This window comes from Protopterus annectens, chromosome 6.part0, assembly GCF_019279795.1.
Source record: "Protopterus annectens isolate FY-2018-M chromosome 6.part0, PAN1.0, whole genome shotgun sequence".
Taxonomy (NCBI): Eukaryota; Metazoa; Chordata; order Ceratodontiformes; family Protopteridae; genus Protopterus; species Protopterus annectens.
In genome coordinates this window covers 1,375,170,337-1,375,198,208 of record NC_056737.1, presented here as the reverse complement: position 1 = coordinate 1,375,198,208, position 27,872 = coordinate 1,375,170,337, and the positions used below count along the sequence as shown (strand labels likewise).

Here is a 27,872-nt window from a genome sequence, read left to right as displayed (position 1 = left end):
AGAGGAATACAAGAGGAATACAAGAGTTCTCAAGGTCCAAAACAATGCACTGAGAAGAGAAATTCTAGGAGAAAATACCATTTATTTTTCTTTAGAAGACACAAAAGAAACACCATTTCTTTTTCTTTAGAAGACACAGGAGAAGGACTACTCAACATCTTCTTGTCTTATCAGACTTTCATCAGTACCCATGTAAGCAATGAGTGTTGCAATTTTAAGTCTGACCAGTGTCAGTCTACAAAGGGGAAGCAACTGACTTGAGGCTTAACTCACTGAATCTGAAGCAATTTCCTCCACTAGCTTTTTATAATGAATGGAAGAAAGTACAAGAACAGGGAAACTATCCCTTCTGAAAACAGTGGCTTGAGCAAAAACAGCAGAGTAACTACCTGCCCCGCCACTAAAAAAATCTATGTCTCAGAGTACCTTAACTTCCAGAACTATTTTTTACTGCAATGTATGACACCTGGACTAACATCGGCACTGATGAAAGTGTCTGCTTAAATTTATGTTTTAAAAGTACTGATGTTATGACATTTGCAGAGGCTCTTTGGAAACTGAAGAAAAAAGAAGTTATGTTTTACCATAACGTTCCATCTGTATTGTAGATCTTTATTCATTCATTACTGATAGGACTTTGGTTCCATCCTCGGACCCGACACGGTCGTTTCCAAACTTGCGCCAGCCCAAAACTCTCAGTTAAGACCTACCCATAATGCCCCTCTCATAGTCTCTTCAGATTGAGTTTGCCCACCCCTATATTATAGAGATAATAAGAGAGACTGTAGGAGGCTCTGTCTGAGCAAATACCTTAACCAGGAGATCCTAAAGTCCACCAGGAGTCCAGGCAGGGGGAAAGAAGATTGAAAGCAATGAATGAATAAAAATCTACATCACAGATGGAACTTTATGGTAAGACATAACTTCTTTATCTGATGATGTAAATCTTCCTTCATTCCTTACTGATAGGACTGAGTCTCCAGCTACTAGAGTCCTGGGTGGTCCTAAGGAAGGATATTCCTGAGCACCATAGAACCAAAAGATGCTCGTCCCCTGGAGGCCAAATCTAATTTGTAATGAGTGATAAAGGTATGAGGTCTTGCCCAAGTGGCTGCTGCGCAGATATCCATAGAGGCTCTGGAATGAAAAGCCACAGAAGCAGCCATCGATCTAGTGGAATGAGACTTTACTCTGGAAGGCAAGGGCAGTTTATTCTGATGGTAGATGAAGGTAATGACGTTTCTAAGCCAGGAGGAGAGAGTCATTCTGGAGACAGGTTTACCCAATCTGGGCCCTGCAAAGGCCACAAACAACTGATCCGTTTTTCTGAAAGATTTAGTTCTGTCCAAATAAAAATGAAGCTGCCTATGAACATCATGGGTGTACAAAAGATACTCCCCCCTCTGTTCGAATGCTGAGGGAAGAAAACCAGCAGGTCAACAGATTGGTTAATTGAAAATCCAGAAATGACACTGGGCAAGAAGGAAGGGTCAGTATGTAGGGACACTCTATCCCTGTTGAAATTCAAGTAAGGTCTCTTGACATTCAAGGCCTGCAACTCCGATACTCTTCTCGCTGAGGTAAGTGCTATTGGAAGCAGAGTCTTCCAAGATAAAAATTTTATATCACATGAATTAGAGGGTTTGAAAGGAGGGCTTGTTAACAACTGAAGTACCAAAGTCAAGTCCCAAGGTTCTACGGGGGGCTTGACAGGAGGTTTAACATGTAATACTCCTTTCAAGAAAGTTTTGCACAGACGGTGTGACATAACAGAAGAATTATCGAATCCATTATGAAAATTTGTGATAGCTGCTAAATGCACAGTAATTGTCGATGCTGAGGCTCCTGCATGTAGAAGAGTAGTCAGGTACTGTAGAATCTTCTGAATAGGCATAGAGAAAGGGTCTATGTCCTGATCTTTGGCCCATGTAGAGAACCTAGCTCATTTACTAGAATAAATTTTCCTGGTGGAAGGTTTGTGTGAAGCCAGAAGAATCTCACGGACAGGAGATGAAATATCAAGCAGCCTAGCAATCATCGGAAGTGGCAGAACCAAGCTGTGAGCTTGAGGCTGTGGAGACTGGGATGAATCAGTTCCTGAGGGTGAGATAGCAGGGCCTTGGGATTGATCCAGGATCCATGGGCTGTAAAACAGCTGAGGCCATAGGAAAGGAAACCAGATTTGACGGGGCCAATAAAGGGCAATGAGCATCACTTTGCTTCTCAATCTTTGAGCTTTCTGGAGGAATATCGGGATGAGGGGAAACTGAGTAAAGTAGACCCAGGGGCCAATCGGCATTAGAGCATCCCTTGGTGATTCTCACGAGGGGGGATCAAAGCTAAGTAGCTTTTGCATTTGTTGTTTAGAGGGGAAGCAAACAGATCGCAGCAAGGCCTGCCCAAATGGTGAAAGATCCGATCTGCTATTACAGGATTGAGGGACCACTCGTGAGGCATCAGGATGTTCCTGCTCAGACTGTCCGCAATAAAGTTGGAACTCCAAGGAATGTGCGTTGCAATAAGAAAGCGGTTGGAAGCTATTGCCCAGTGCCAAATCCTCATGGCTTCCTGACACAGGGGTTAAGACCTGGTTCTGCCTTGTTTTTATATACCAGACAACTGACATGAATTGTAATGGCCCCGGAAGGGAGGGATGTATGGAACACTTACAATGCTAAGAGAATTGCCCTCAATTCCAGGATATTTATGTGCAAAATGGCCTTCATGGGGGACCAGGTGCCTTGGACAGTCTTTCCCTGGAAATGCCCCCCCCCCTTCCCAACAGGGAAGCACCCGTGGTCACTGTGGCCCTGGGCTGGGGGAGACAGAACAATTGGCGCCAAAGATTTGATTCTGGCTTCATCCACCATAGCATTTCTTTCTTGCAAAGGTTTGTAAGGCGTATCATGTGGTCAAGTGGGTGGGTTAAGATCGACCAATGTGATGAAAGGAGCCACTGTAACAGTCTCATGTGCAACCTCACCAGTGGTACTAGTGTAATGGCTGCTGCTATAGAGCCTAATAGTTGTAGTACAAGGTGTGCTGGTACAAAAGTTTGTGGAAGGAGGACTTCGATCTTGTTTCTTATTTTTGAAAGCCTGTGAGGAGGGAGGGAAGCTTGACAGTATGTTGTGTCGAAGATCACTCCAATAAAATTCCAGTGTTTTTATTGGGGACATTTGAGATTTGTCCTTGTTGATCATAATCCCCAAGCGGAGAGAAAAGGCCTTGAGTGTAAGAGAGGCTGTGGATGAGAAGATTCCTGGTTGAGACAGTAAAGAGCCAATCGTCTAGATACGGAAACACCTGGAATCCTTGTAGTCGAAGATGAACTACTACAACTGCCATACATTTGGTGAACACTCTGGGGGGGGGGGGGCTGTCGAGAGACCGAATGGAGTACCCTGAACTGGTAGGGATTGGCTCCCAGACAGAAGCGGAGAAATCTCCGGGAGCACTGGTCCATCTTTACGTGGTAATACGCATCCTGGAGATCTATAGAGCACATCCAGTTGTCCTTCTCTAGAAAAGAGAGAATGGGCTGTACCGTGATCATCCAAAATTTTTGAGGCTTTATAAATTTGTTTAATAGGCTAAGATCCAGGATTGGTCTCCAGTCCCCTGTCTTTCTGGCACTAAAAAGAACCTAGGGTAAAACCTGGATCCTCTCTGGTCTGGTGTGATGGGCTGGATGGCTCTTTTTCTTAGCAGCTTTTCTATTTTTAAGGCTTCGACATCCCTCTGATTGGGTGGAACATTGGGGATTCGTTTGACAGATCTGGGGGGAAGATCTAATGGGATATGGTAGCCTCTGGATATTATACTCTGCACCCAAACATCGGTAGTAATAAGTTGCCAGGCAGGTAGGTACAGAGGAAAGAAATCGGGCCACTGCTCAGGACCACTGGTAGGGTCAGCTGGAGAAGGAATCTCTAGCATCCAGGTTACACAGACCCCATATGCCCCGAAAGGGGCGTCTTCCAGATGAGTTGCCCCCTCTGCCCAAGGGGGATTGCTCACCACGAGTGTCATGAAAAGATCCTTGGGACTTTTTGAACCACAATTACCCTCCCCTCTGGTTCCTGGAATAGGACCTACTCGTACTTTGGGACCAAAGAGTGAAGATTCGTTGACAGGCACGTTGACAAAGGAAGATTTAAAGGGGTCTGCGAAATCACACACATGCACCTAAGCGTGACGTCTCATGACGATGCCTGATGCAGCTGCTCCCTCAGTGGTGCGAGAGAATTGTATCGAGGAGTTCAAGATAGATTCTAGGGTAGCTAGTTGCTAGGCAACAGTGTCACACACCCTATCAGGCAGTATCCCCCGCCAAAGAGGTAGACATTTCAGAAATTAGGTCTCTTTGGAGGCAAGTGAAGTGTGCCAGATAGTTTAGTGACCGAAGGGCAAAGGTCACTGAAGCATAGGTCCGCTTCTCCAGTCTGTCTATGTCCCGAGACTCCCTGTTCATGGGATGAACAGTGGAACTATCTTCTGCCAGTTCCCTCTTGGTGGCCACCGCTACAACCATGGAATGAACTGTCAGCTGCTTAGACCAACTGGGCTGGTCTTCGGGGGTGGATAAAATTTTGTCCGGCCTCCGGGGGACAAGTTCTGCATTGTTCGGGGCCTTCCAGGCATGCTGCACAATCAGCTTTACAAGCTCATCCGCAGGTGGTGTCATCCAGGAAGTGGATGGCCGGGCACAGAAGGCCTGCAAGAACACAGATTCCTCCAAAGGGTTAGAGGACTACCAGTCGCCCCTCTGCTTGAGGACTTCAACAATGTCTCCAAATGAGACGTCTTCTGGGGGAAGACAGTGGGGTCCCTTCTCCCTCATCGCAATCTGTGTCCTCAGTGATACATTCCTCAGGGGAATCAAGGTGCTTCCTCTTGCACCGTTTCTTCCGGGGTGGCTCCCCAGTGGGATCTTCTGAGGAGGACTCCGGAGAAAGAGTTCCATTCAAGGGAAGGTCTTGCGGCTCCCGTACCCAGGGTCCTAGAGTAGGGGGATTGGACAGCTGCATGCTTGGGGGGGGGGGTTCTGGTGTCGATGCCATTGGTGCCGACCGAGTCTGTGGAGGCAAGGACCCTCTCCATCACCTGGAAATCAGGCCAGCCAGAGGAGGGATGGGGTCCCAGAACAGAGGAGGACAACCTTGGAACCAGGATCACACCCCACCCTGAGGAGCCCACCTCCAGGTAAGGAGCTCCAAGAGGACTGGTAGCAGTCGGTGGAGCCGTGGACATAGATGGTGCCAGCGAAAAAATAGGAACTGAACTAGGAACCATGGTGCCGACAGCCCAAACACTGCTCTGAGAGGTCACTGGTGCCAATAGAGCCGATGCACCAAGGGTAGTCGGGTCCAACAGGGAAAATTCCACAGTCGAAGCAGAGACAGTACGCACTGGGGTGGTCATCTGTACCAAAATCTCTGGAGCCTGGGAAGAGGCCAGAGGAGAATATACTGGTGAGTATGCTGTGAAAGGCTCCGTTCCAAAGGGGACGGAAGGTCTAGCCAGGGTGGGCAATCCTCTAGCTGCCAGAAGCTGGTCCACAACCCACACTACATCTTGTTCTGAAAGGCTCCTGGTGAATCTATAGGAGGCTGCTGAAGGAGAGTCAGGTCTTTCAAGAAACGATCTAAATTGGTGGCCTGAAAAAGGGTCGTAGGTTGGAGAATATCTGTTTCTTGGAAGATATTCAACCTTTGGAACCAACGGGGTCATAGTCTGTGGAGCAGAATAAGCTATCGGCACACTGTGGCCGGGGATGGTGCCGAAACGGGTATGGTCGCCAAAGCCGGTGTCAGAATCAAGGATGGCACCGAAGATGATGGTGCCAAAGCTGGAAACATAACAGGAGTCAACATCAGAGATTGCACAGAGGGAGAAAACACAGAGCCTTGTGCCGAGGTCGTCTGAGGCGAAGGCACCAGAGAAGCTCTGTGTCGACTCTGTTCCGTAATAGAAAGGGATGTTGGAACCGAGCAACTCAGTTTCTCCTTGTGTTTTTTGGTCTTAGGAAGGAGTTTTCATTAAACCTTTCAAAATTAGTTTTTGCGCTCGGCTAGAGTGTGATTATTGAAACTAGAGCAGATGTTACATGAAGCATTTATATGGTCCACACCCAAACAAACACACTGAGCGTGATCATCTGAGGTGGGCATCTTACGCCCTCATTTATCGCACTGCTTAAACCCCAATTTAGCTTTTTTTCTGACAATGTATGACAAAAAATTATCAAGAAAGGAAACAAAGTGAAAGGAGAAAGTTTTTTTTTTTTTTATAAGATATATAGAAGGAAAAAGAAAAGTACCAACCAATGGTATCTAGAAATACCACAAGTAGTAAAAAGAGGGCCTACCAAAGGTAGGAGAGAAGGACAGCACCAACGATGGCATAAGGGTAACCACCAAAGGTAGAGGGTAGGAAGTTGAAGTTTACAGGCGAGAGGAGAAATTAGCGAGACTGACTAAAAAAGGCAAAGTTTTGAGAGAAACTACACAAAAATACACAAATTTTACACATAGCTTTGAGAAAGAAGGCTTGGCATGTCTGCTGAGGAACGCTGCAAACGAGATCTGAAGAGACTATGAAAGGGCATTATAGGTAGGTCTTAGCTGAGAGGTTTTGGCTGGCTCGAGCTTGGAAACGGCCGTGTCAGTTCCGAGGAAGGAACCTAAGTCCTATCATTAAGGAATGAATAAAGATTTACATCATCAGATCAGTCTTTATGGCAATCAACTGAGAAAACATGTCATCCTCAAAGCTAGTCATCAAGGATGTACCACATTGATAACCTACAAGGGGAGAAAGTCTTCATCCTGATGAATTTGAGTTTCTTTTGAATCATCTGTTTTAAGATTTTCCAGAGTAAACAGTCACTTTTTAAAGGCAAAAAGAAAGTGCGGAAATAAAATGTGCTTTTTGCCTTTTCCAAGTTTCCGAAAACTATTACATTGTTACCAACTTCTTTCCACACTCAGAAGCAGTACACCAAACTAGTTAAGATCTACAATATAATGACATTCTGCAGTTTACAGAACTATCAACATTTAAATGACATTTTCATATGACATGATCTGTAAAATATTTACATGCCAGTAGAAAAATAAGTACACTTGAATCAAGACAAACACAATGCTCCAATTTCACTTTTCTACAGTTAAGGGTCAAGGCCCGACACAAATAGAAAACACATTCCCCTGGGACTACACCACCACTATTGATGTTCTAGTGTACTCATTAGTTTTCAATAACACAGAATGCACCAATTAGGGATAGAACTTTCTGAAATACAAGTCAAGATTCAGATAACGCTTGGATGTCAAAAGGCTTAGAAAATAAGTCTTTAATATAATTGAGTTTTGGAAAAAACTGTTCACCAATATATCCAAAATAGGCAGTATTCCAATAGAGGCTGTCCAAATTATAAACCATGAAATTGCAAATTCAATCCACAGCAATTCGCTTCATAAATTTATTTGCTCACAAAATACAATACAGTTCAATGATTAAGCGTTTTCATCTCATAACCAGAGACTTCATCAGAATCGATACCTAAAGGACTTAAAACATTTATATACCTCTCCATCTAAAAAAACGCAGCTCATTGGTTGTGTATTTAACAAGATAATTATCTAGTCACCAAAATTTAAAGTTCAAATTCCCAATATTTTCAGCCTTGAAAAAATATACGTTAAATTACTGCATATAACTGTACATAAATTACAACACAAACAATGTATTAAACAATTAAAATATATTAATAGATAATACATATATTTGTATGCATTTAATATATATTATAATATAATATATTATAATATAATACACGTATGCATACACATATTGAAGTAAAATTAATATATAATTAATTAAACATCTCTACCCTTTTTGGCTCTGCTGCTTTCAGTTTAAGAACTGGGGTGATAGATAAATGGTCATTGAGGCCAGGATAGTGGACCGCATCCAACCTAGGTTGCCAAATCAACTCACGTAACTCCAATTTTGTTTCCCCAATCACTCCAGCACCCAAAACTTGAATTCCGCTTGATAACATGCTAATCTATGCCAATATAAGGCATTATATTCATTTTTCTTATTTACATCCCTCATGTGTTCAGATATGCATTGCCTAAGGCATCGTTCAGTCTTGCCTATGTAATATGCCCAGCATAATGTGCAATAAGCCAGGCAAACTACCCCCTTAGCAGCTAGCATATTTCTTGGCTTTTAACAAATATTTAATACCAGGGACATATAATTATTTTTTGCCAGCTATATGTGGACATTGTGTACACCCTCCCACATTTAAATGTACCTATTCTAGTACTAGTTCCTATAGTTGCTTCTACCCTTTTTTTGTTCATAAATTTCTTTAAGATTCGTGTTCCTCCTAAAGCTAATCCTCTGAGGTTTGGAGAAGCATTAAACTTTAGAGGGTATTGTCTTGAAAATATTCCAAACAGTGTTAATACATCTTTTGACCCATATTGTTATAATAGGTCAATATCAAATATGGATTAGACTCCATACACTGTTCCTTGCCTTCTTTGATGTTCTCTCCCCTCTGTCTATAAATACATTCACTATTAAGTAGTGGCTTGTAGGTATTACTCCAATCTTGTATAATACTATCTTTGATAGGACCAATAACCATATCAGGATAACCTCTTTCCTTGAATAACGGATGGACAAATTCCATTTCTTTCAGAAAATCATCTCTATCAGATGTTATCCGGGCAATACGAACCATCTGGCCTTTAACGATATTGTTTTTTTAAGAACGATGGATGGTCACTATCATAATGTAAATATGAATTGGAGAAGCATTTCTTTCGAAATATGCTTGAATTATATGTTTTATTCTGTTTGTCTTTTGTTATTTTAACATCCAAGTAGTGGGCCTCCTCAACATCAATTTGATAAGCAAACTCCTAAAAATTGTGGTATGGTTCAAATAATTTATAAACTCTGGTATCAAGTCTTCACCCCCAAACTATAAGAATATCATCCAAAAATCTACAGTATTCTCGAATTTAATCTAAGTAATGGGATCTGAAAACAAAATATTTCTCCCAATACAGCATAAAGTACAGTTTTGTACCTACCATAAATGTAGATGTTCGAAGATCCACATTGCTGCAGTCCTAACACTTGGGTAGTCCGCTGTCCCAGTCGGCCCGAATACCAAAGTATATGGCTGACGTCGGTCAAGGCGCATTAGTCTGACGTCAGGACGTCAGGGTACAAATGCGCATGACCGACGTCATTTCCTCAGTCTTTTCTTGCCCCAGATGTCAGAAGACCCTAAAAAGATAAGGCCTAAACCAAAAAACACCAAACACTCCTGCACCAAATATATATATACAACATATACAAATTTACAAGAGTATAACCCCACCCACACAACCACCCCTAAACACAGAGGGGAAGGAGGGAGGGTAAATTGGACTGCAGCAATGTGGATCTTGAACATCTACATTTATGGTAGGTACAAAACTGTACTATGTTCTTCATACCACATTGCTGCAGTCCTAACACTTGGGTAGAATCCCAAAGCAGAGGTAAGGGAGGCTGGCAAATCATAAAGAAGCAGGAGCTGTCAACATGCCCTGCAAAATAGCCGTGGCAAAACCAGCCCTAGATTTAGAGTAGAGAGGAAGGTGGTAATGCTTAGAGAAAGTATGCACTGAACTCCAAGTAGCTGCCTCCAAAATATCCTTAGTTGCCACCCCTTAGAAATGCTGTTGAAGTGGCAGTAGCCCTAGTGGAATGAGGCCTAATCCCAGCTGGAATCTCCTTGCCATGATGGGAATAACAAAATGCAATGCAAAACCCAATCCACTTAGAAATAGTTTGTTTTGACACAGGCTTGCCCTGAGAACTCAAAGCAAAAGAAACAAACAACTGCTGAGACTGCCTAAAATCCTTAGTCCTGCTTAAATAATAACGCAACTGCCTGTGTACATCTAAAGTGTGCAAAATCTTTTCCCCCTTATTTTGGGGATCTGCATAAAAAGTAGGCAAATGAATAGTTTGGTTCAAAGCCACACTAGAAACCACCTTAGGCATAAAGGAAGGATTAGTACGTAATGATACCCTATCCTTATGGAAAATCAAAAAAGGCTCAACCGCCATAAGGGCCTGCAATTCAGAAACCCTTCTTGCAGAAGTAATGGCCAACAAAAAGCAGTCTTCCATGACAAATATTTCAACTCAGCAGTGGCATGAGCTCAAAAGGTTGTAGAGTAAGTCTCTCCAACACAAAATTGAGATCCCAAGCAGGAGTAGGAGCTCTACGTGGGGTCTTCTATTCTTTGCCCTCTAAGAAATTGCTTGAACAAAGGATGAGAAAACAATGGTGGGTCACAATCATAGTGAGCTGAAATTGCTGCAGCATGAATCTTAATGGAAGAGAAAGACAAACCTTTGTCCAATAACTCAGTCAGATATTGAAGAGCCACACTCAAATTAGGCTCAGAAACCTCCAAATTCTTTGCTGCACTCCAAAATAAAAATCTCTTCCATTTTTCTGCGTACACTTTCCTTGTACTAGGTCTTCTGGCTTCCATAATCACATTCAAAACTTGTTGAGGAAGTTGAGACCTGCTGTGTTTCAAAACAGAATATGCCAGGCTGTTAGATGAAGAGAGTGAAGCTTGACATTGAGTAGATGACCGTCCCTCTGAGACAATAGGTGTGGAATCAAAGGTAAAGGCCATGGAGGCTTCCTTACCAGACTCCTCAGTAATGGGTACCAGTGTTGCCGAGGCCAATCTGGAGCTATTAAAATCATCCTTGGCTTGTCTTGTCTGACCTTTAGGAGTACCTTTGGGAGAAGAGGCAGAGGTGGAAAGGTATACACATGAAGATTTGTCCAACTGAAAGAAAGAGCATCCACTTTCCAAGCTGTGTGATGAAACCTTTTTGTGCAAAACTTTGGCAGCTGGTGGCTTAGTGGAGAAGCGAACAGATCTATGTCTGGAGTTCCCCATGACACTGTCAATTTCCGAAATACATGAAGATCCAGTTTCCACTCGTGGGGATCCATGATTTGTCTGCTTAACACATCTGCTAAGGAGTTCTGTGCTCCTGGCAGAAACCTTGCCTGAAGAGTTAGTTGCAAGCTGAGCAGTCTCCCATAAAATCATTGCTTGCCTGCATAGAGGGTAAGAATGTGTTCCCCTTGTTTGTTGATGTACCACATGACAGTTGTGTTGTCTGTTAGAATCAACACCTGCCCTGGAAGAAGTAACTCCTTGAAAGCCATTAATGCAAACTGGACTGCTAACATCTCCTTCATGTTGATATGTAGATGCTGTAGTCTGGCAGGCCACCTGTCTTGTATCCACTTTCCATTCAGATGAGCTCCCCAAGCTATGTCTGAGGCATCTGTCGTTAGAATCTGACTCGCCTCTGGCCGGGTCACAGAGAGTCCCTTGTTTAGGTGACATTCCTGAGCCCACCACAAAAATTCCTTTTGAATGCAAGGTATTATTTGAATGACAGTGTCCAAATCCTGGCAGTGCTGTGTCCATACATTTTGAGATACCATTGCAGCTTCCTCATATGCAGTTTGGCATTGGGAAGCACCAGAATACAAGATGCCATGAACCCTAAGGCTTGAAGGACTGTCCTTGCAGTCAGCCCGGACTGAAGAGATAGTTGATGGAAGTAAAGGGAAAGATTCTTTTGTTTGTCAGGGGTTAAAAAGGCCATCTGGGTTGCTGTATTCAGTCTCACACCCAGAAAGCACATGTCTTGAGAGGGTACTAGACTGGACTTTATTTCGTTCACAGAATACCCCAGGCATCTTAGCACTGCTATCACATATTCCAAATGCTGTAAAAGGTCTTCCTTTTCTTGAGCCAGAATCAGGCAGTCGTCCAAGTAAGGATAGATTTGTATTCCTTTTAGCCTGAAGTAAGCTATCACTGGAGCCAGAACCTTTGTGAATACTCTGGGCGCAGTAGATAAGCCAAAGGGCAATGCAGAGAACTGAGAATGGGAATTCCCAGCTCGAAAACGCAGATACTTCCTGCAACTTAGTCTGATAGGTACATGAAGGTAAGCCTCCTTGAGATCTAAAGTTACCATCCAGTGATCCTTGCCCAGCAGAGGTAAAAGCTGTTGTAACGTCAACATTTTGAACTTGGGAATGTCCAGATAAGTGTTGAGGATAGATAAATCCAAAATTGGTCTCCACGTGTTCCCCTTCTTTGGTACTAGGAACAGGCGAGAATAAAATCCTAGGCCCCTTTCTGGCATAGGAACCGGCTGAATGGCCCCTATTTGGAGTAACAGCGAAATTTGCTTGTGAGCCTCTTTTCTTTGTAGAGGAGGAATGTCTGGCATGCCTTTGAAAGGAGGCAAGGTATGGAAATAAAACCTGTAACAGTGGTGAATGATATCCAGAACCCATCTGTCTTGGGTAATTAAATCCCAATTTTCTTTGAAAAGAGACAGCCTTCCTCCCAAAGGTGCTGCCAGGCGAGAATGAACTGGCAGCTGAAAAGGCAGGTCATTGGGTCTGCTTACGAAAGGACTGACCCCTGCCCTCACCAGAAGTCTGAGCAGGTGAACTCCTGTCCTAGGCCTAAAAGAACCTTGAGCTCTGCCCCTACCACGCCTAGACCTACCCCTAGACTGGGAATCATAAGCAGGATAAGTCCATCCCTTAGTAGGCCAATTTCTACTAAACTTGGAGGCTGCACCTGCAAAAATCCTTAACAGTTTGCATAGACTTAGCCTTGTCCTCCATTTTCTTTAAAACTGCTTCCACAGGCGAACCAAACAACACATCAGACTGTAAAGGAGCATCCAAAATCCTTGTTTTAACATGCTCAGCTAAATTCTGATCTCTCAACCAGGCGTGCCTACGAAGAACAGAACCAGTGGCAGCCACCCTCGAGGAGGCCTGCACAGCATCAAAACCACACTGCAAGGAATGCTTACCCACCTGTTCAGACACATGAACTAAATCCTGCAACTCTTTACACTCAATACCTTCCGCCAGAGCATCCACCTTAGATTTCAATTGTGAAAGGAGATAATTCTGATATTTTAACATGTGAAACTGACAATTCAAAGCCCTCATGGCTAAAGTGGAAGAAGTATACACTTTCTTTCCCCATCTATCCAAAGCCTTTGCCTCTTTATCAGGAGGAACAGGATTTTTAACAACAGAGGCCTTCACACCTTTAGGCCCCTGAGAGACAGTTTCTGGGTCTGCCCTAGGACTCTTAAAAAGATACTTATGAGCTTCAGGCACCCTATAGTACCTATCTGGTTTAACTGGGGCAGGAGGCAAAGAATCAGGATTCAGGGAAGCCTCTGCAAAAACATCTTCCACCACATTCAGAACAGGAGGTATAGCTAAAGGCCTATGCTGGGGTAAAACAAGAATTCCCTAAGCCTCTTCCTGGAATCAGAGAAATCTTGACCTTCCCATTTAAAATGCTCCCTCATGGAATGCAGAGTCTCTGAAAATGAAAAATCCTCAGGAGGAGAAGCAGAAGGAGTAGAATCATCCACATCAGAATCAGAATAAGGAGGATACTCCTGCAAGTCTTCAGCCAAGACTCAGAAGCCTCGAACATTGCTCAAAACTCTCAAACTCAGGTTCCACCCTAGGCCTCTTATCAGGAGGGGGCATAGAACCTCTAATCATAGTAATCAAATCCTCTGCCATTTTAAGCATATGTTTCTTAGGCAAAGACCCTGAAGCACTAGGAGAAACCCCACTGAAGATAAACTTGGCCTGCCTCTCAAAGAAGCCTTGGAAACAGAAGGGAGGCTCTAACCACCTTAGGAAGAGAGGGAAGAACAGCCACCTGAGAAGCCCCTCAGCCTGGCCTACTTCCTGAGAGGATACATCCTGTAACAGTAAAGTCTCTCCCTGAGACTCCAAAGAAACTCCTGGCAGAACCTCCGGCTCCACTGAGCCTTCTAAAGAACCGACGTCTGGGACTGTCGGTTCTTCCAACCTAGGCTTTGCTGCTTTGTCCTTGCGCTTTTTGGCCGAAGCGGGCGTCGGAGCATCCGACGGCATTTTATAATTACAACGCTTCCCAAAAACTAACCTGGCACAGTCTAACCTTCTCTTAATAGTGCGTTTGTTAAATCTAGCACAAGAGCGACATCCAACAACGTCGTGCTCAGGCCCTAAACAAGGTATACACAAAGTATGGTAATCCCTATGAGGTATCTGTTTCCCACAAGAAATACAGTTATTCACTTTTTCTGACATCCGGTTAAATACTGAGGCAAGAAAAAACCAAAATATTCTAACGGGTACTTAGCCAACTTTGATTCGGTCTGAAACTCTGACTTCAGAAACTTTCAGAACGCCAACCTGCACTCGCAAAATTGCTTCTGCATCGGACCATGCGGCAAAAAAGACTGAAGATATGGCGTCGGTCATGCGCATTAGTACCCTGACGTACTGACGTCAGTCTAATGCGCCCTGACCGACGTCAGCCATATACTTTGGTATTCGGGCCGACTGGACAGCGGACTACCCAATAGTTAGGACTGCAGCAATGTGGAATGAAGAACATCTATATTGGCATATATGGGTGAAAATGAGGAGCCCATAGCTACCCCATGTAACTGATGATAAATATATCCCTGGAAATATATATAGTATTTTAAGACTGTTTCCATATTTTCCAACACTAGCCTATATTCATCAGCTGTTAGGAAACCAAATTCTGAAATCATCTGTTCAAACAAAAAAATATACCTTAAATTACTGCATATAATGCAGTAAACAAAACATTGGGAACTTGAGCTTTAAATTTTGGTGACTAGATAATTATATTGTTAAATTCACAACCAATGAGCTGTGTTTTGTTTAGATGGAGAGGTACATATAAATGTTTTAAGTCCTTTAGGTACTGATTCTGATGAAGTCTCTGGCTATGAGATGAAAGCACTTCATCCTTGAACTGTATTGTATTTTGTGAGCAAATAAATTTATGAAGCGAACTGTTGTGGATTGAATTTGCAATTTCATGGTTTACAATTTGGACAGCATCTACTGGAATGCTGCCTATTTTGGATACATTGGTGAACAGTTTTTTTCTGATTCCTGGTTACGTGTTGTTTGTTGGCATGTTTCCTGAGGAGTCCTACAAGATAGGTAATAACAATAGCAGCTCTTTATTGTCAGAGCTTGTTAAATTAATTCAGAGCTACTCGCAGAAAGTACAGTTTTGTACCTACCATAAATGTAGATGTTCGAAGATCCACACTGCTGCAGTCCTTACACTTGGGTAGTCCGCTGTCCTCGGTCGGCCCGAATATCAAAGTATTAGGCTGATGTCGGTCAAGACGCATAAGACTGACATCAGGACGTCAGGGTACATATGCGCATGACCGACGTCATATCCTCAGTCTTTTCTTGCCCCAGATGTCAGAAGACCCTAAACAGAAAGGTCAAAACCAAAAGACAACAAAAAACAACCAAACACCCGTGTACTAACTATATGTACAATATATACAATATTTACAATATGTACAACCCACACCACACAACCGCCTCTAACTACAGAGGGGAAGGAGGGAGGGTAAATTGGACTGCAGCAATGTGGATCTTGAACATCTACATTTATGGTAGGTACAAAACTGTACTATGTTCTTCATCTCACATTGCTGCAGTCCTTACACTTGGGTAGAATCCCAAAGCAGAGAAAAGGGAGGATGGCACAACTAAAAAGCAGTAGGAGCTGCCAAAATGCCCTGTAAAATTGCAGTGGCAAAACCAGCCCTAGATTTAGAGTAAAGTGGAAGGTGATAATGCTTAGAGAAAGTATGCACTGAACTCCAAGTAGCAGCCTCCAAAATATCTTTAGTTGCTACCCCCCCTTAGAAAGGCTGTAGAAGTGGCAGTAGCCCTAGTGGAATGAGGCCTAATCCCAGCTGGAATCTCCTTACCATGATGGGAATAACAGAAAGCAATACACAACCCAATCCACTTAGAAATAGTTTGTTTTGACACAGGCTTGCCCTGAGAACTCAAAGCAAAAGAAACAAATAACTGCTGAGACTGCCTGAACCCTTTAGTTCTGCTCAAATAATATCGCAACTGCCTGTGTATATCCAAAGTGTGCAAAATCTTTTCCCCTTTATTCTGGGGGTTTGCATAAAAGGTAGGCAAATGAATAGTTTGGTTTAAAGCCACACTAGAAACCACTTTAGGCATAAAGGAAGGATTAGTACGAAAGATACCCTATCCTTATGGAAAATTAAGAAAGGCTCAACTGCCATAAGGGCCTGTAATTCAGAAACCCTTCTCGCAGAGGTAATGGCTAACAAAAAAGCAGTCTTCATGATAAATATTTCAACTCAGCAGTAGCTGCAGGCTCAAAAGGTTGTAGAGTGAGTTTCTCCAACACAAAATTGAGATCCCAAGCAGGAGTAGGAGCTCTCCGTGGGGGTCTTATATTCTTTGCCCCTCTAAGGAATTGCTTAAACAAAGGATGAGAAAACAATGGTGGGTCACAGTCATAGTGAGCAGAAATTGCTGCAGCATGAATCTTAATAGAAGAGAAGGACAAACCTTTGTCCAGTAACTCAGTAAGATATTGAAGAGCCACACTTAAATTAGGCTTAGAAACATCAAATGCTTTTGCTGCACTCCAAAATAAAAATCTTTTCCATTTATCTGCGTACACTTTCCTTGTACTAGGCCTTCTGGCCTCCAAAATAACATTCAAAACTTGCTGTGGAAGCTGAGACCCTCCAGGGTTTAAAACAGAATATGCCAGGCTGTCAGGTGAAGAGAGTGAAGTTTGACATTGAGTAAATGACTGTTCTCCTGAGACAGCAGGTGTGGAATCGAAGGTAAAGGCCATGGAGGCTCCCGTACCAGACTTCTCAGTAGTGGGTACCAGTGCTGTCGAGGCCAATCTGGAGCTATTAAAATCATCTTTGGCTTGTCTTGTCTGACCTTCAGAAGTACCTTTGGGAGGAGAGGCAGAGGTGGAAAGGCATACACATGAAGATTGCTCCAATTGAATGAAAGAGCATCCACTTTCCAAGCTGTGGGATGAAAACTTTTTGTGCAAAACTTTGGCAGCTGGTAGTTTAGTGGAGAAGCGAACAGATCTATGTCTGGAGTTCCCCATGACACTGTCAATTTCTGAAATACATGAGGATCCAATTTCCACTCGTGGGGATCCATAATTTGTCTGCTCAACACATCTGCTAAGGAGTTCTGTGCTCCCGGCAGAAACCTTGCCTGAAGATTTAGCTGTAAACTGAGAGCAGTCTCCCACAAAATCATTACTTGTCTGCACAGAGGATAAGAATGTGTTCCCCCCTGCTTGTTGATGTACCACATGACAGTTGTGTTGTCTGTTAGAATCAACACCTGCCCTGGAAGAAGTAAATCCTTGAAAGCTATTAATGCAAATTGGATTGCTAACATCTCCTTCAAGTTGATATGTAGATGCAGAAGTCTGGCAGGCCACGTGTCTTGTATCCACTTTCCATTTAGATGAGCTCCCCAAGCTTTGTCTGAGGCATCTGTCGTTAGAATCTGACTCGCCTCTGGCCGGGTCACACAGAGTCCCTTGTTTAGGTGACATTCCTGAGCCCACCACAAAAATTCCTTTTGAAAGCAAGGTATTATCTGAATGACAGTGTCCATATCTTGGCAGTGCTGTGTCCATACATTTTTGAGATACCATTGTAGCTTCCTCATATGCAGTTTGGCATTGGGAAGCACCAGAATACAAGATGCCATGAACCCCAAGGCTTGAAGGACTGTCCTTGCAGTCAGCCTGGACTGATGAGACAATTGATGGAAGTAAAGAGAAAGATTCTTTTGTTTGTCCGGGGTCAAAAAGGCCCTCTGGGATGCTGTATTCAGTCTCACACCCAGAAAGCACATGTCCTGAGAGGGTACTAGACTGGACTTTATTTCGTTCACAGAATACCCCAGGCATCTTAGCACTGCTATCACATAGTGTAAATGATGAAGAAGTTCGTCCTTTCCTTGAGCCAGAATCAGGCAATCGTCCAAATAAGGATAGATCTGTATTCCTCTTAGCCTGAAGAAAGCTATCACTGGAGCCAGAACCTTCGTGAACACTCTGGGCGCAGTAGATAAGCCAAAGGGCAATGCAGAGAACTGATAATGAGAAGTCCCAGCCCGAAAACGTAGATACTTCCTGCAACTTAGCCTGATAGGAACATGAAGGTAAGCCTCCTTGAGATCCAGAGTCACCACCCAGTGATCTTTGCCCAGCAGAGGTAAAAGCTGTTGCAACGTCAACATTTTGAACTTGGGAATGTCCAGATAAGTGTTGAGGATAGATAAATCCAAAATTGGTCTCCACGTGTTCCCCTTCTTTGGTACTAGGAACAGGTGAGAATAAAATCCTAGGCCCACTTCTGGCAGAGGGACCAGTTGTATGGCCCCTATTTGGAGCAGCAGAGAAATTTGTTTGTGAGCCTCTATTCTTTGCTGAGGAGGAACGTCCGGCATACCTTTGAAAGGAGGCAAGGTATGGAAATAAAACCTATAACCTTGGTGTATGATATCCAATACCCATTTGTCTTGGGTAATCAAACTCCAATTTTCCCTGAAGAGTGCCAACCTTCCTCCCAAAGGTGCTGCCAGGCAAGAAGGATCTGGCAGCTGAAAAGGTAGGTCATTGGGCCTGTTTACGAAAGGACTGGCCCCTGCCCTCACCTGAAGATTGTGCAGGAGAACTCCCTGTTCTAGGTCTGAAGGATCTCTGAGCTCTGCCCCTACCACGTCTAGATCTACTCCTAGACTGAGAATCATAAGAAGGGTACGTCCACCCCTTAGCAGGCCAATTACTACTAAACTTCGGAGGCTGGACTTGCAAAAAATCTTTAACAGTCTGCATAGACTTAGCCTTGTCTTCCATTTTCTTCAAGACTGACTCCACAGGAGAACCAAACAACACATCAGACTGTAAAGGAGCATCCAAAATCCTTGTCTTAACATGTTCAGATAAATTCTGATCCCTCAGCCAGGCGTGCCTGCGAAGCACTGACCCAGTGGCAGCCACCCTAGACGAGGCTTGTATAGCATCAAAACCACATTGTAAAGAATGCTTACCCACCTGTTCAGAGACATGTACCAAATCTTGTAATTCCTTACACTCAATGCCTTCCGCCAGAGCATCTACCTTAGACTTTAGTTGAGAAAGAAGATAGTTTTGATATTTTAACATGTGAAACTGGCAATTCAAAGCCCTCATAGCTAAGGTGGAAGAAGTATAGACTTTCTTTCCCCATCTATCCAAAGCTCTGGCCTCTATCTGGAGGAACCGGATTTTTTTACAACCGAGGCCTTGACACCCTTAGGTCCCTGACTAACAGTTTCTGGGTCCCCTAGGACTCTTATAAAGATATTTATGAGCCTCAGGCACCCTATAATACCTATCCGGTTTAACAGGAGCAGGAGGCAAAGAATCAGGATTAAGTGAAGCCTCCGCAAACACATCTTCCACAACATCCAGAACAGGAGGTATAGCCAAAGGCCTATGCTGGGGTAAAAGCAAAAATTCCCTAAGCCTTTTCCTGGAATCAGAGAAGTCCTGACCTTCCCACTTAAAATGCTCCCTCATAGAGTGAAGAGTTTCTGAAAAAGAAAAATCCTCTGGAGGAGAAGCAGAAAGAGTGGAATCATCTGCATCAGAATCAGAATAAGGATCATACTCCTGCAAGTCTTCAGCCGAAGACTCTGAAACATCTGAAGCCTGCTCAAAACTCCCCAACTCTGGCTCCACCCTAGGCCTCTTATCTGGGGGGGGCAAAGAACCCCTAATCAAGGTAATTAAATCTTCTGCCATTTTAAGCATGTGCTTCTTGGGCATAGATCCTGAAGAACTAGGAGTAACACCAACAGAAGCTAAACCTGGCCTGCCTCTGGGAGAAGCCTTAGAAACAGAAGGAGAGGGCCTAACCACCCTAGGAAGGGAGGGGAGTACAGTAACCTGAGAAGCCCCTTCAGCCTGACCTGCCTCCTGAGAGGCCACATCCTGCAAAAACAAGGTCTCCCCCTGGGCCTCCAGAGAAGCCTCCGGTAGAACCACCGGTTCCACTGACGCCTCTAAAGAACCGGCGTCCGGTACGGACGACTCTTCTTGCCTGGGCTTAGCTGCCTTGTCTTTGCGCTTCTTCGAAGAAGCGGGCGTCAGAGCATCCGACGGCATGTTATAATTGCACCGCTTCCCAAAGACCAACCTGGCACAATCTAACCTTCGCTTAATAGTGCGCTTATTGAACCTAGCACAAAAGCGACACCCAACAACGTCGTGCGCAGGCCCCAAACAAGGAATACACAAAGTATGATAATCTCTATGCGGTATTTGTTTCCCACAAGAAATACAGTTATTCACTTTTTCTGACATCCGGTAAACCACTGAGGCAAGAAAAAACTAAAATATTCCCCAACGGGGTACTTAGCCAACTTTAACTCGGTCTGAAACTCCGAATTCGAAAAATTTCAGAACGCCGAACGGCACTTGCAACGCTGCTTCTGCATCGGACCATGCGGCAAAAAAGACTGAGGATATGACGTCGGTCATGCGCATATGTACCCTGACGTCCTGATGTCAGTCTTATGCGCCTTGACCGACGTCAGCCTAATACTTTGATATTCGGGCCAACCGAGGACAGCGGACTACCCAAGTGTACGGACTGCAGCAATGTGAGATGAAGAACATCGGCTCTATTGCCTTTGTCAATGATTCTGGTATTCCCTGTACACAAAGCATCCCCAATTCCGGGAAAGACGTCGTGACGACGCCAGATGAGAATGGAGCGAGTATGATGAGAACAGGAAGACAAGATGGTGGCGTATATGATGCGCGTACAAGGGAATCCCGTTTGGGAACCAGGACTGCTTTACACTGTGGCGAGATCAATCCTGAGTGAAATGTACTGTTGGAACAATATGGGACATTAGAATTTTATTCTTGGTTGGACAATTCTTTCACGAGGAAGGGTAAAAGTGACAATAAATCCAGCAAGCCAGTAGGGACATTTAATGAACAATGTAAGAAATTAAAACAATGTTTAACTAAATATAAAACGCTTGCTTTAGATAATTGGTATTTAGCACAATGTATTCAAAAGAATATCGTACCCAAAGGGTTACAACTAATTAAGTTCCCTAATACTGTCAAAGGTTCAGAATTTTATAATGTTGTGCAAGGCATATTGAATGATTGTGATATTTTAATTTTAAAAGCGATGATAAAGAACAACGAAGTAATTATGGCAGAGCACAAAACATTGACTGACATTTTATATAAGGATATTAGTAACGATTTACTATTTAATGTGACTGAATACAAAAGCATGTATTTGAGAACTATGCAGGATGTGGATAATACTATTGAGAAAAATCAAAAAAGGAAACTATCTAAAATGGAGAGAGATTTATATGATTATGAACAGGGTAGTGCCTGTCCACTGGTTAACATACCAATGGGATAAACCAAATGAGGTGTTCCCAGAGGCAAAGGATTTAGATCGGATTATCTAACGTATCCATCTAGGGATGCCTATGAGGGTGGAATTATTAATATAGGGGAAAGAGATCATAGTGAGTATGTTCCAGATTACAGTTATACTAATAATCACATACAAAGCAGCCCTTTAGGAGCAGAGGGCCCATGGAGGTCAGAGAGAATACGCAACATGCAAAATCAGCCTACGTATGCAGAAGCAATACATCACCACCCATACCCTTAGTAGATAAGGATGAGCAATTTGATAACCTGTCTTGTGCTTTATCGTATAAGCCTGCCATTAATGTGTATTTGTCCCCTGAACATCTGAGTATTGATAGATTAGTACTATATAACAATGGGGTTACTTGTTCTAATGTTTTTAACTTGTTTAACAGCTTTGAGACTTCTGAGGCACTTATTGGGAACTGTGGCAACTTTTCAGTGTCTAAAGAGATACCAGGGTTGTATACTTTGGGGAACTTAGAACAACAAGTAGATAGGACTATAATAAATTAACAGAATAATTTCCTTATATATAACTATACTGACCTACAGGTGAATGATATACATTTTTCATTATTCTTAAAATAATTTATTTGTACCAGCCAGTGTGCCAATGTACCTAGATTGGAGGATATGTTAATAGATATAAAACTTTCTACGAGGAAGTTAAATCTCGAACATTTGTATAAACACAAATCTAATGAATGTAACAATAAAACTTGGGCTTTGACAAGGAGAAGCACTTTTAATCCCCAATTATAACAGGAAATATATAATTTTGAAACATGTCTTACTAGTTTAATTAGAAGTAATTACCATCAGTATAAGAACATCCATTCAAACCTATCCACTGAAGAAAATAAATTACTAATGGAATTAAGAAACGATGAGAGAATACGTGTAACAAAACCGGATAAAGGGGAGGGGTGGTCATTATGGAGCATTGGGACTACACAGCTAGGATGTTGGAAATTCTTAACGAGTTACGTTATTCAGAGGTATCCAAAAATGAAGTGAATATTTCCTATAGAAGAACTGACCTTATGTTAGAAGACAATTTAATGCAGGGCCTTATAGATATGGAATTGTACCACTTTGTAAGGGTGTCCAACTCAATTATACCAGCTATCTTTGGAATTCCAAAGATACACAGAGGGATAGAAAATCCACCCTTGAGGCCCACTGTTACATCCAGGGGTTCTAAAACACAACCCATGGCTATTTTTGCCGATTCAAAAGTTAAAAATTTTCACATAAAATACCCTCATATTCTTACAGACTCTTGGGATTTCTTGAATAAAATTGGAAAAACAGAATTTTTTGTGAAATCTATATTTTCGACTATAGACGTCAGAGATATGTTTTCAGTGATTCCCCATGAGATTGGAATGGATTGGTTTGAACAGATGATTTCAGAATTTGGTTTCCTAACAGCTGATGAATATAGGCTAGTGTTGGAAAATATGGAAACAGTCTTAAAATACAACTATATATATATTTCCAGGGAGATATTTATCATCAATTACATGGAGCAGCTATGGGCTCCTCATGTGCACCCATATACATATAGCTATGCTGTATTGGGAGAAACATTTTGTTTTCAGATCCCATTACTCAGATTATATTCGAGAATATTATAGATTTTTGGATGATATTCTTATAGTTTGGGGGGAGGGGGGTGAGTGAAGACTTGATACCATAATTTATGAATTATTTGAACCACACCACAATTTTTTTGGAGTTTACTTATCAAATTGATGTTGAGGAGGCCCACTACTTGGATGTTAAAATAACAAAAGACAAACAGAATAAAACATATAAGTCAAGCATATTTCGAAAGAAGTGCTTCTCCAATTCATATTTACATTATGATAGTGACCATCCATCGTTCTTAAAAAACAATATTTTTAAAGGCCAGATGGTTCGTATTGCCCGGATGACATCTGATAGAGATGATTTTCTGAAAGAAATGGAACTTGTCCATCAGTTATTCAAGGAAAGAGGTTATCCTGATAGGGTTACTGATCCTATAAAAGATAGTATTTTACAAGGTTGGGGTAGTACCTACAAGCCACTACTTAATAGTGAATGTATTTATAGACAGGGGAGAGAGAACATCAAAGAAGGTAAGGAACAGTGCATGGAGTCTAATCCATATTTGATATTGACCTATTATAACAATATAGGATGGGTTAAAATATGTATTAACACTGTTTGGAATATTTTCAAAAGAATACCCTCTAAAGTTGAATGCTTCTCCAAACCTCTGAGGATTAGCTTTAGGAGGAACAAGAATCTTATATAAATTTATGAACAGAAAAGGGTAGAGGCAACTAAAGGAACTAGTACTAGAATATGTACATTTAAATGTGGGAGGTGTACACAATGTCCACATATAGCTGGCAAAAAAGAATTATATATTCCTGGTATTAAATATTTGTTAAAAGCCAAAAAATATGCTAGCTGCTACACAAAGGGGGTAGTTTACCTGGCTTATTGCACAGTATGCTGCGCATGCTACATAGGCAAGACTGAACAAGGCCTTAAGCAATGCGTATATGAACACAAGGGATGTAAATAAGAAAAATGAATATAATGCCTTATATAGGCATAGATTAGCATGTTATAAAGCGGAATTAAAGTTGTGGGTGCTGGAAGAAGTAATGAACAATGAGAGGGGAGGTGATTGGGAAACAAAATTGGAGTTACAAGAGTTGATTTGGCAACTTAGGTTGGATGTGGGCCACTATCCTGGCCTCAGTGACCATTTATCTATTACCCCGGTTCTTAAACTAAAAGCAGCAGACCCAAAAAGGGTAGAGATGTTTAATTAATTGTATATTAATTTTATTTTAATATGTGTATGTATACATGTATTATATTATAATATATATTAAATGCATACAAATATATGTATTTATCTATTAATGTATTTTAATTGTTTTTAATACATTGTTTATGTGTTGTAATTTATGTACAATTATATGTAGTAATTTAAGGTATATTTTTTCAATGATGAAAATATTGGGAACTTGAGCTTTAAATTTTTTTGACTAGATAATTATCTTGTCAAATACACAACCAATGAGCTGTGTTTTTTTTTTTTAGATGGAGAGGTATATTTAAATGTTTTTAAGTTCTTTAGAAATTGATTCTGATGAAATCTCTGGCTATGAGATGAAAGCGCTTAATCCTTGAACTGTATTGTATTTTGTGAACAAATAAATTTATGAAGCGAATTGCTGTGGATTGAATTTGCAATTTCATGGTTTATAATTTGGACAGCCTCTATTGGAATACTGCCTACTTTGGATAATTGAGTTTTGCAAAAACTAAGCAGTACATGTTTTTTGAAGGCTATTGTGTTATATAAAAGGACCAGTACATACAATCTTCACAGATACATAAATACAACTTAATTTAAATTAGTACATACATGTTTCAGTATCACTGTTGTTAGCACTTCCATTCTTTTCATTTGCCAAACCGTGGAATTTTACAGGAACATAAAGAGGTTCACTCTGTGAAACAAAGAATTATATATTTTAGTCCTTTGTTCAAAGATGTGTCAAATGAAGCAGGCATTAAGAATGCACATTATGTTCTAGCAGTATTAAAATAAAATATTTTTGCTATCACAGGACAATACACTGCAGAATTAACACTTACCAAGGAACTATTCACACTACTATCAGTCGTGCAAGCAGTGAAGTAGCCTTCTGCATCTGTGAACTAAATAAATACAAAACAATTACTACACACAAGTTCTATTCACAATGAAATTCATTTAACTGGATAATCCAGTTGGTCCATTTAAACCCATTTCAGTGATAACTTAAGTCAAGGAAGTAGACCTGCATATTAATACAACAGCAGCAACATTAAGTATCAGGCACTAATAAATGTATACAACAATATGAGTAAGTCAATAAAACACAATCGCACCAGTCAATCAGATTTTCATTAATAAGGATGTGTTATATCTGAGCACATGAACCAGATATAAACAATGTTCAGAAAGGAAAAGTACAATTGTGTGATGGTACTTGCCACATCTGTTGATGTCCAAACAGGATCATTCTGCAGTACAAGTCCTTGTAGATGAAAATTACCCTAAGGTGTCAGTCGAATTTTCCTCCTCAAAAAACACCAAGACAACAGCATGATGCTTGGCTGAAAATGGCCAGCAGCCCATGCCACCTTCTGTTTTTCCTTTTTTCTGGGACAGGGCAGCAGCAGCAATTGTGTCCAAGAGCCATGAGAAAGACATCCACAGCATAATAAATTTCTTTTGTTAGTTATCTACCCTTTATTGACCAGGTTAGTTGCTGTTGTGGCTGAAAAAAAAAAAGTTCAGAGATGACAGAATCACTGCCAAATGGCAAAGTTAATATTAAAATGGTAGAGACTGAATCTATATCAGAGGACAGGAAGAGAAAGGAGCAGGTGAATGCACCGGAGCAGATGGGGCCCGGTTTGGAGGAGCTATTTCAATACGGGTTGTTAAAGAGTAACACAGAGCAGCAGAACAGAAGTATTGTTACAACCCTCCAGTCCAGAGGATTGCGGGATGATTACTTAGTGGACATGTTGAATCAAAGTGAGTAGGATAATGAAACTATGGCATCATGTAGTGAAATCATGGAAAGGACTGAGGGAGAAGAGAAAAACAAAGGGAGTCCGAAAACAGATCGTACGCACAAACTGTAAAGCAAGGTGAAGAAAGGAAGAAGCCAGTAAAATAAACAAGGAAGAACTTTACTGTACATATAAGCAAAAAAAAAAAAAAAAGAATAAAAGCAAGGACATAACAGGTATGAGGTGTGGGATTCTGTAAGTGCACCTTTAGGAGTGACACCTAAAGAAGTAAGAGCATTTATTCTAAAAAAATAAATATTAAAAACGGGGCAGGCTATGGAAAATTTCAAAGGGAAATATGACCAGCAAAAAAAAAGTAATAGTCTGTGGTCTGATATGTTACTGAGGCCTTTTTTTTTGTCTAAAAAAGAATAATGGTGCAATTTAGGACTGAAATCAAAGCTAGTGAACTAAAGCAACATTTATTGACTATTTGCAAAGATGTGGTTGATGCAACAAAGGTCAAGATGCAAAAAAACGTGATCTAAAGTGTAAAAAATGTGGTCATACTGGACATGCATGGTTAGAATGTGAAAATGACTTCAAAACAGTTGATAAAGCGGTTATACATAATACAGAAGAAGAAGAAATGAGAACACGAGAAAATAACAGCATGAAGCTAATGGCAAGGTAGAATATAATGTACAACAAGAAAACAAAGAAAAAAGTGAACAGTGGGGAGGAAGAGGTAAACTGGCAAGTAGTAAGAAGAAAGAAAAATTATATAGAAAGAAGAGTAAATGGAAAATGAGGGCTATAGTCACAAAAGAGACAAAGGTAAAGGATGAGAATATAACATCTTCATAAGAATATGAAGATTTTAGCTCTGAATGTGAATAGTACGAAAAACGTTAAAAGGAGGTTATGCAAATTAGAATGGCATACAAAGTTAAATATGAATGCAATAATATTAGACTTTTAACAAAGAATGAAAGGATACAAACAGAAAAATTACAGAATGTATCAATCATTTGGAACAGGAAAAGAAACTTGTTCTCGAACAAATATTGTGTCAAGAGGATTTTAACATTTTAAATGTGACTATTGTTGAAATAGGATATATAACTGCATTGGACATTAGATGAATAAAGAATGTTCACAGAATTATAGCTATGTTACAAGAAAAGATAGGGAAACAAAGTTTAGAACAATTTGCATTATGTTTGTGTAAACATGAATTTCATACTAGTAGGTGACTAATTGTAATTCAAGAGAAAATAAGAAGAATGGGTGTGACATTAAAGTGGTAAAGGAGTTAATTAGCTATGGTAAATTATATTCATGGGAAAATAATTACTGGACTTATAGGAGGAATAATATTAAAACAGAAATTGACTATTTCTTATCAGAAGTTTTAAGAATTATACAAAAAGGAGTAAGGCAAAATGAATTTTCTGATCATTTAGCTATATGGTTAAATAAAAAGGAAAGAGGAATATTTTAAAATAGGTAAAGGAATTAAAAGGTTAAATGAGAGAGGATTATAACCAAATGGGAAAGAAATATATAAATTATAGAAAGTTCACATTGATATGAGAGAGTTTTCTGAGAATTATACTATGTGGTAGATTAGTTAAGAAAAATATAAAAAATGCTTTCCTGAATGTATACAACAGAAAGGGAGAAAAGAAAATATATACAAATTTAAGTCAGGAAGTATTTACATAAAAATAATTGAAAGAGAATATGATGACAAAGAAATGGAAATCTATAAGACAA

General features: G+C 41.2%; 1 protein-coding gene across 1 annotated transcript in view; it reads right to left on the bottom strand.

Moving 5' to 3' along the window:
- Window positions 1-27,872, bottom strand: part of SLC35F5 (solute carrier family 35 member F5) — a 1,937,586-nt gene that overhangs the window by 1,280,310 nt on the left and 629,404 nt on the right. The window contains exons 6-7 of the mRNA XM_044074930.1: window positions 25,185-25,247; window positions 24,952-25,036 (exon numbers count right to left, since the gene is read on the bottom strand). Of these exons, the coding sequence (XP_043930865.1) occupies window positions 24,952-25,036; window positions 25,185-25,247 (148 nt within the window). The remainder of the gene's footprint in view (window positions 1-24,951; window positions 25,037-25,184; window positions 25,248-27,872) is intronic.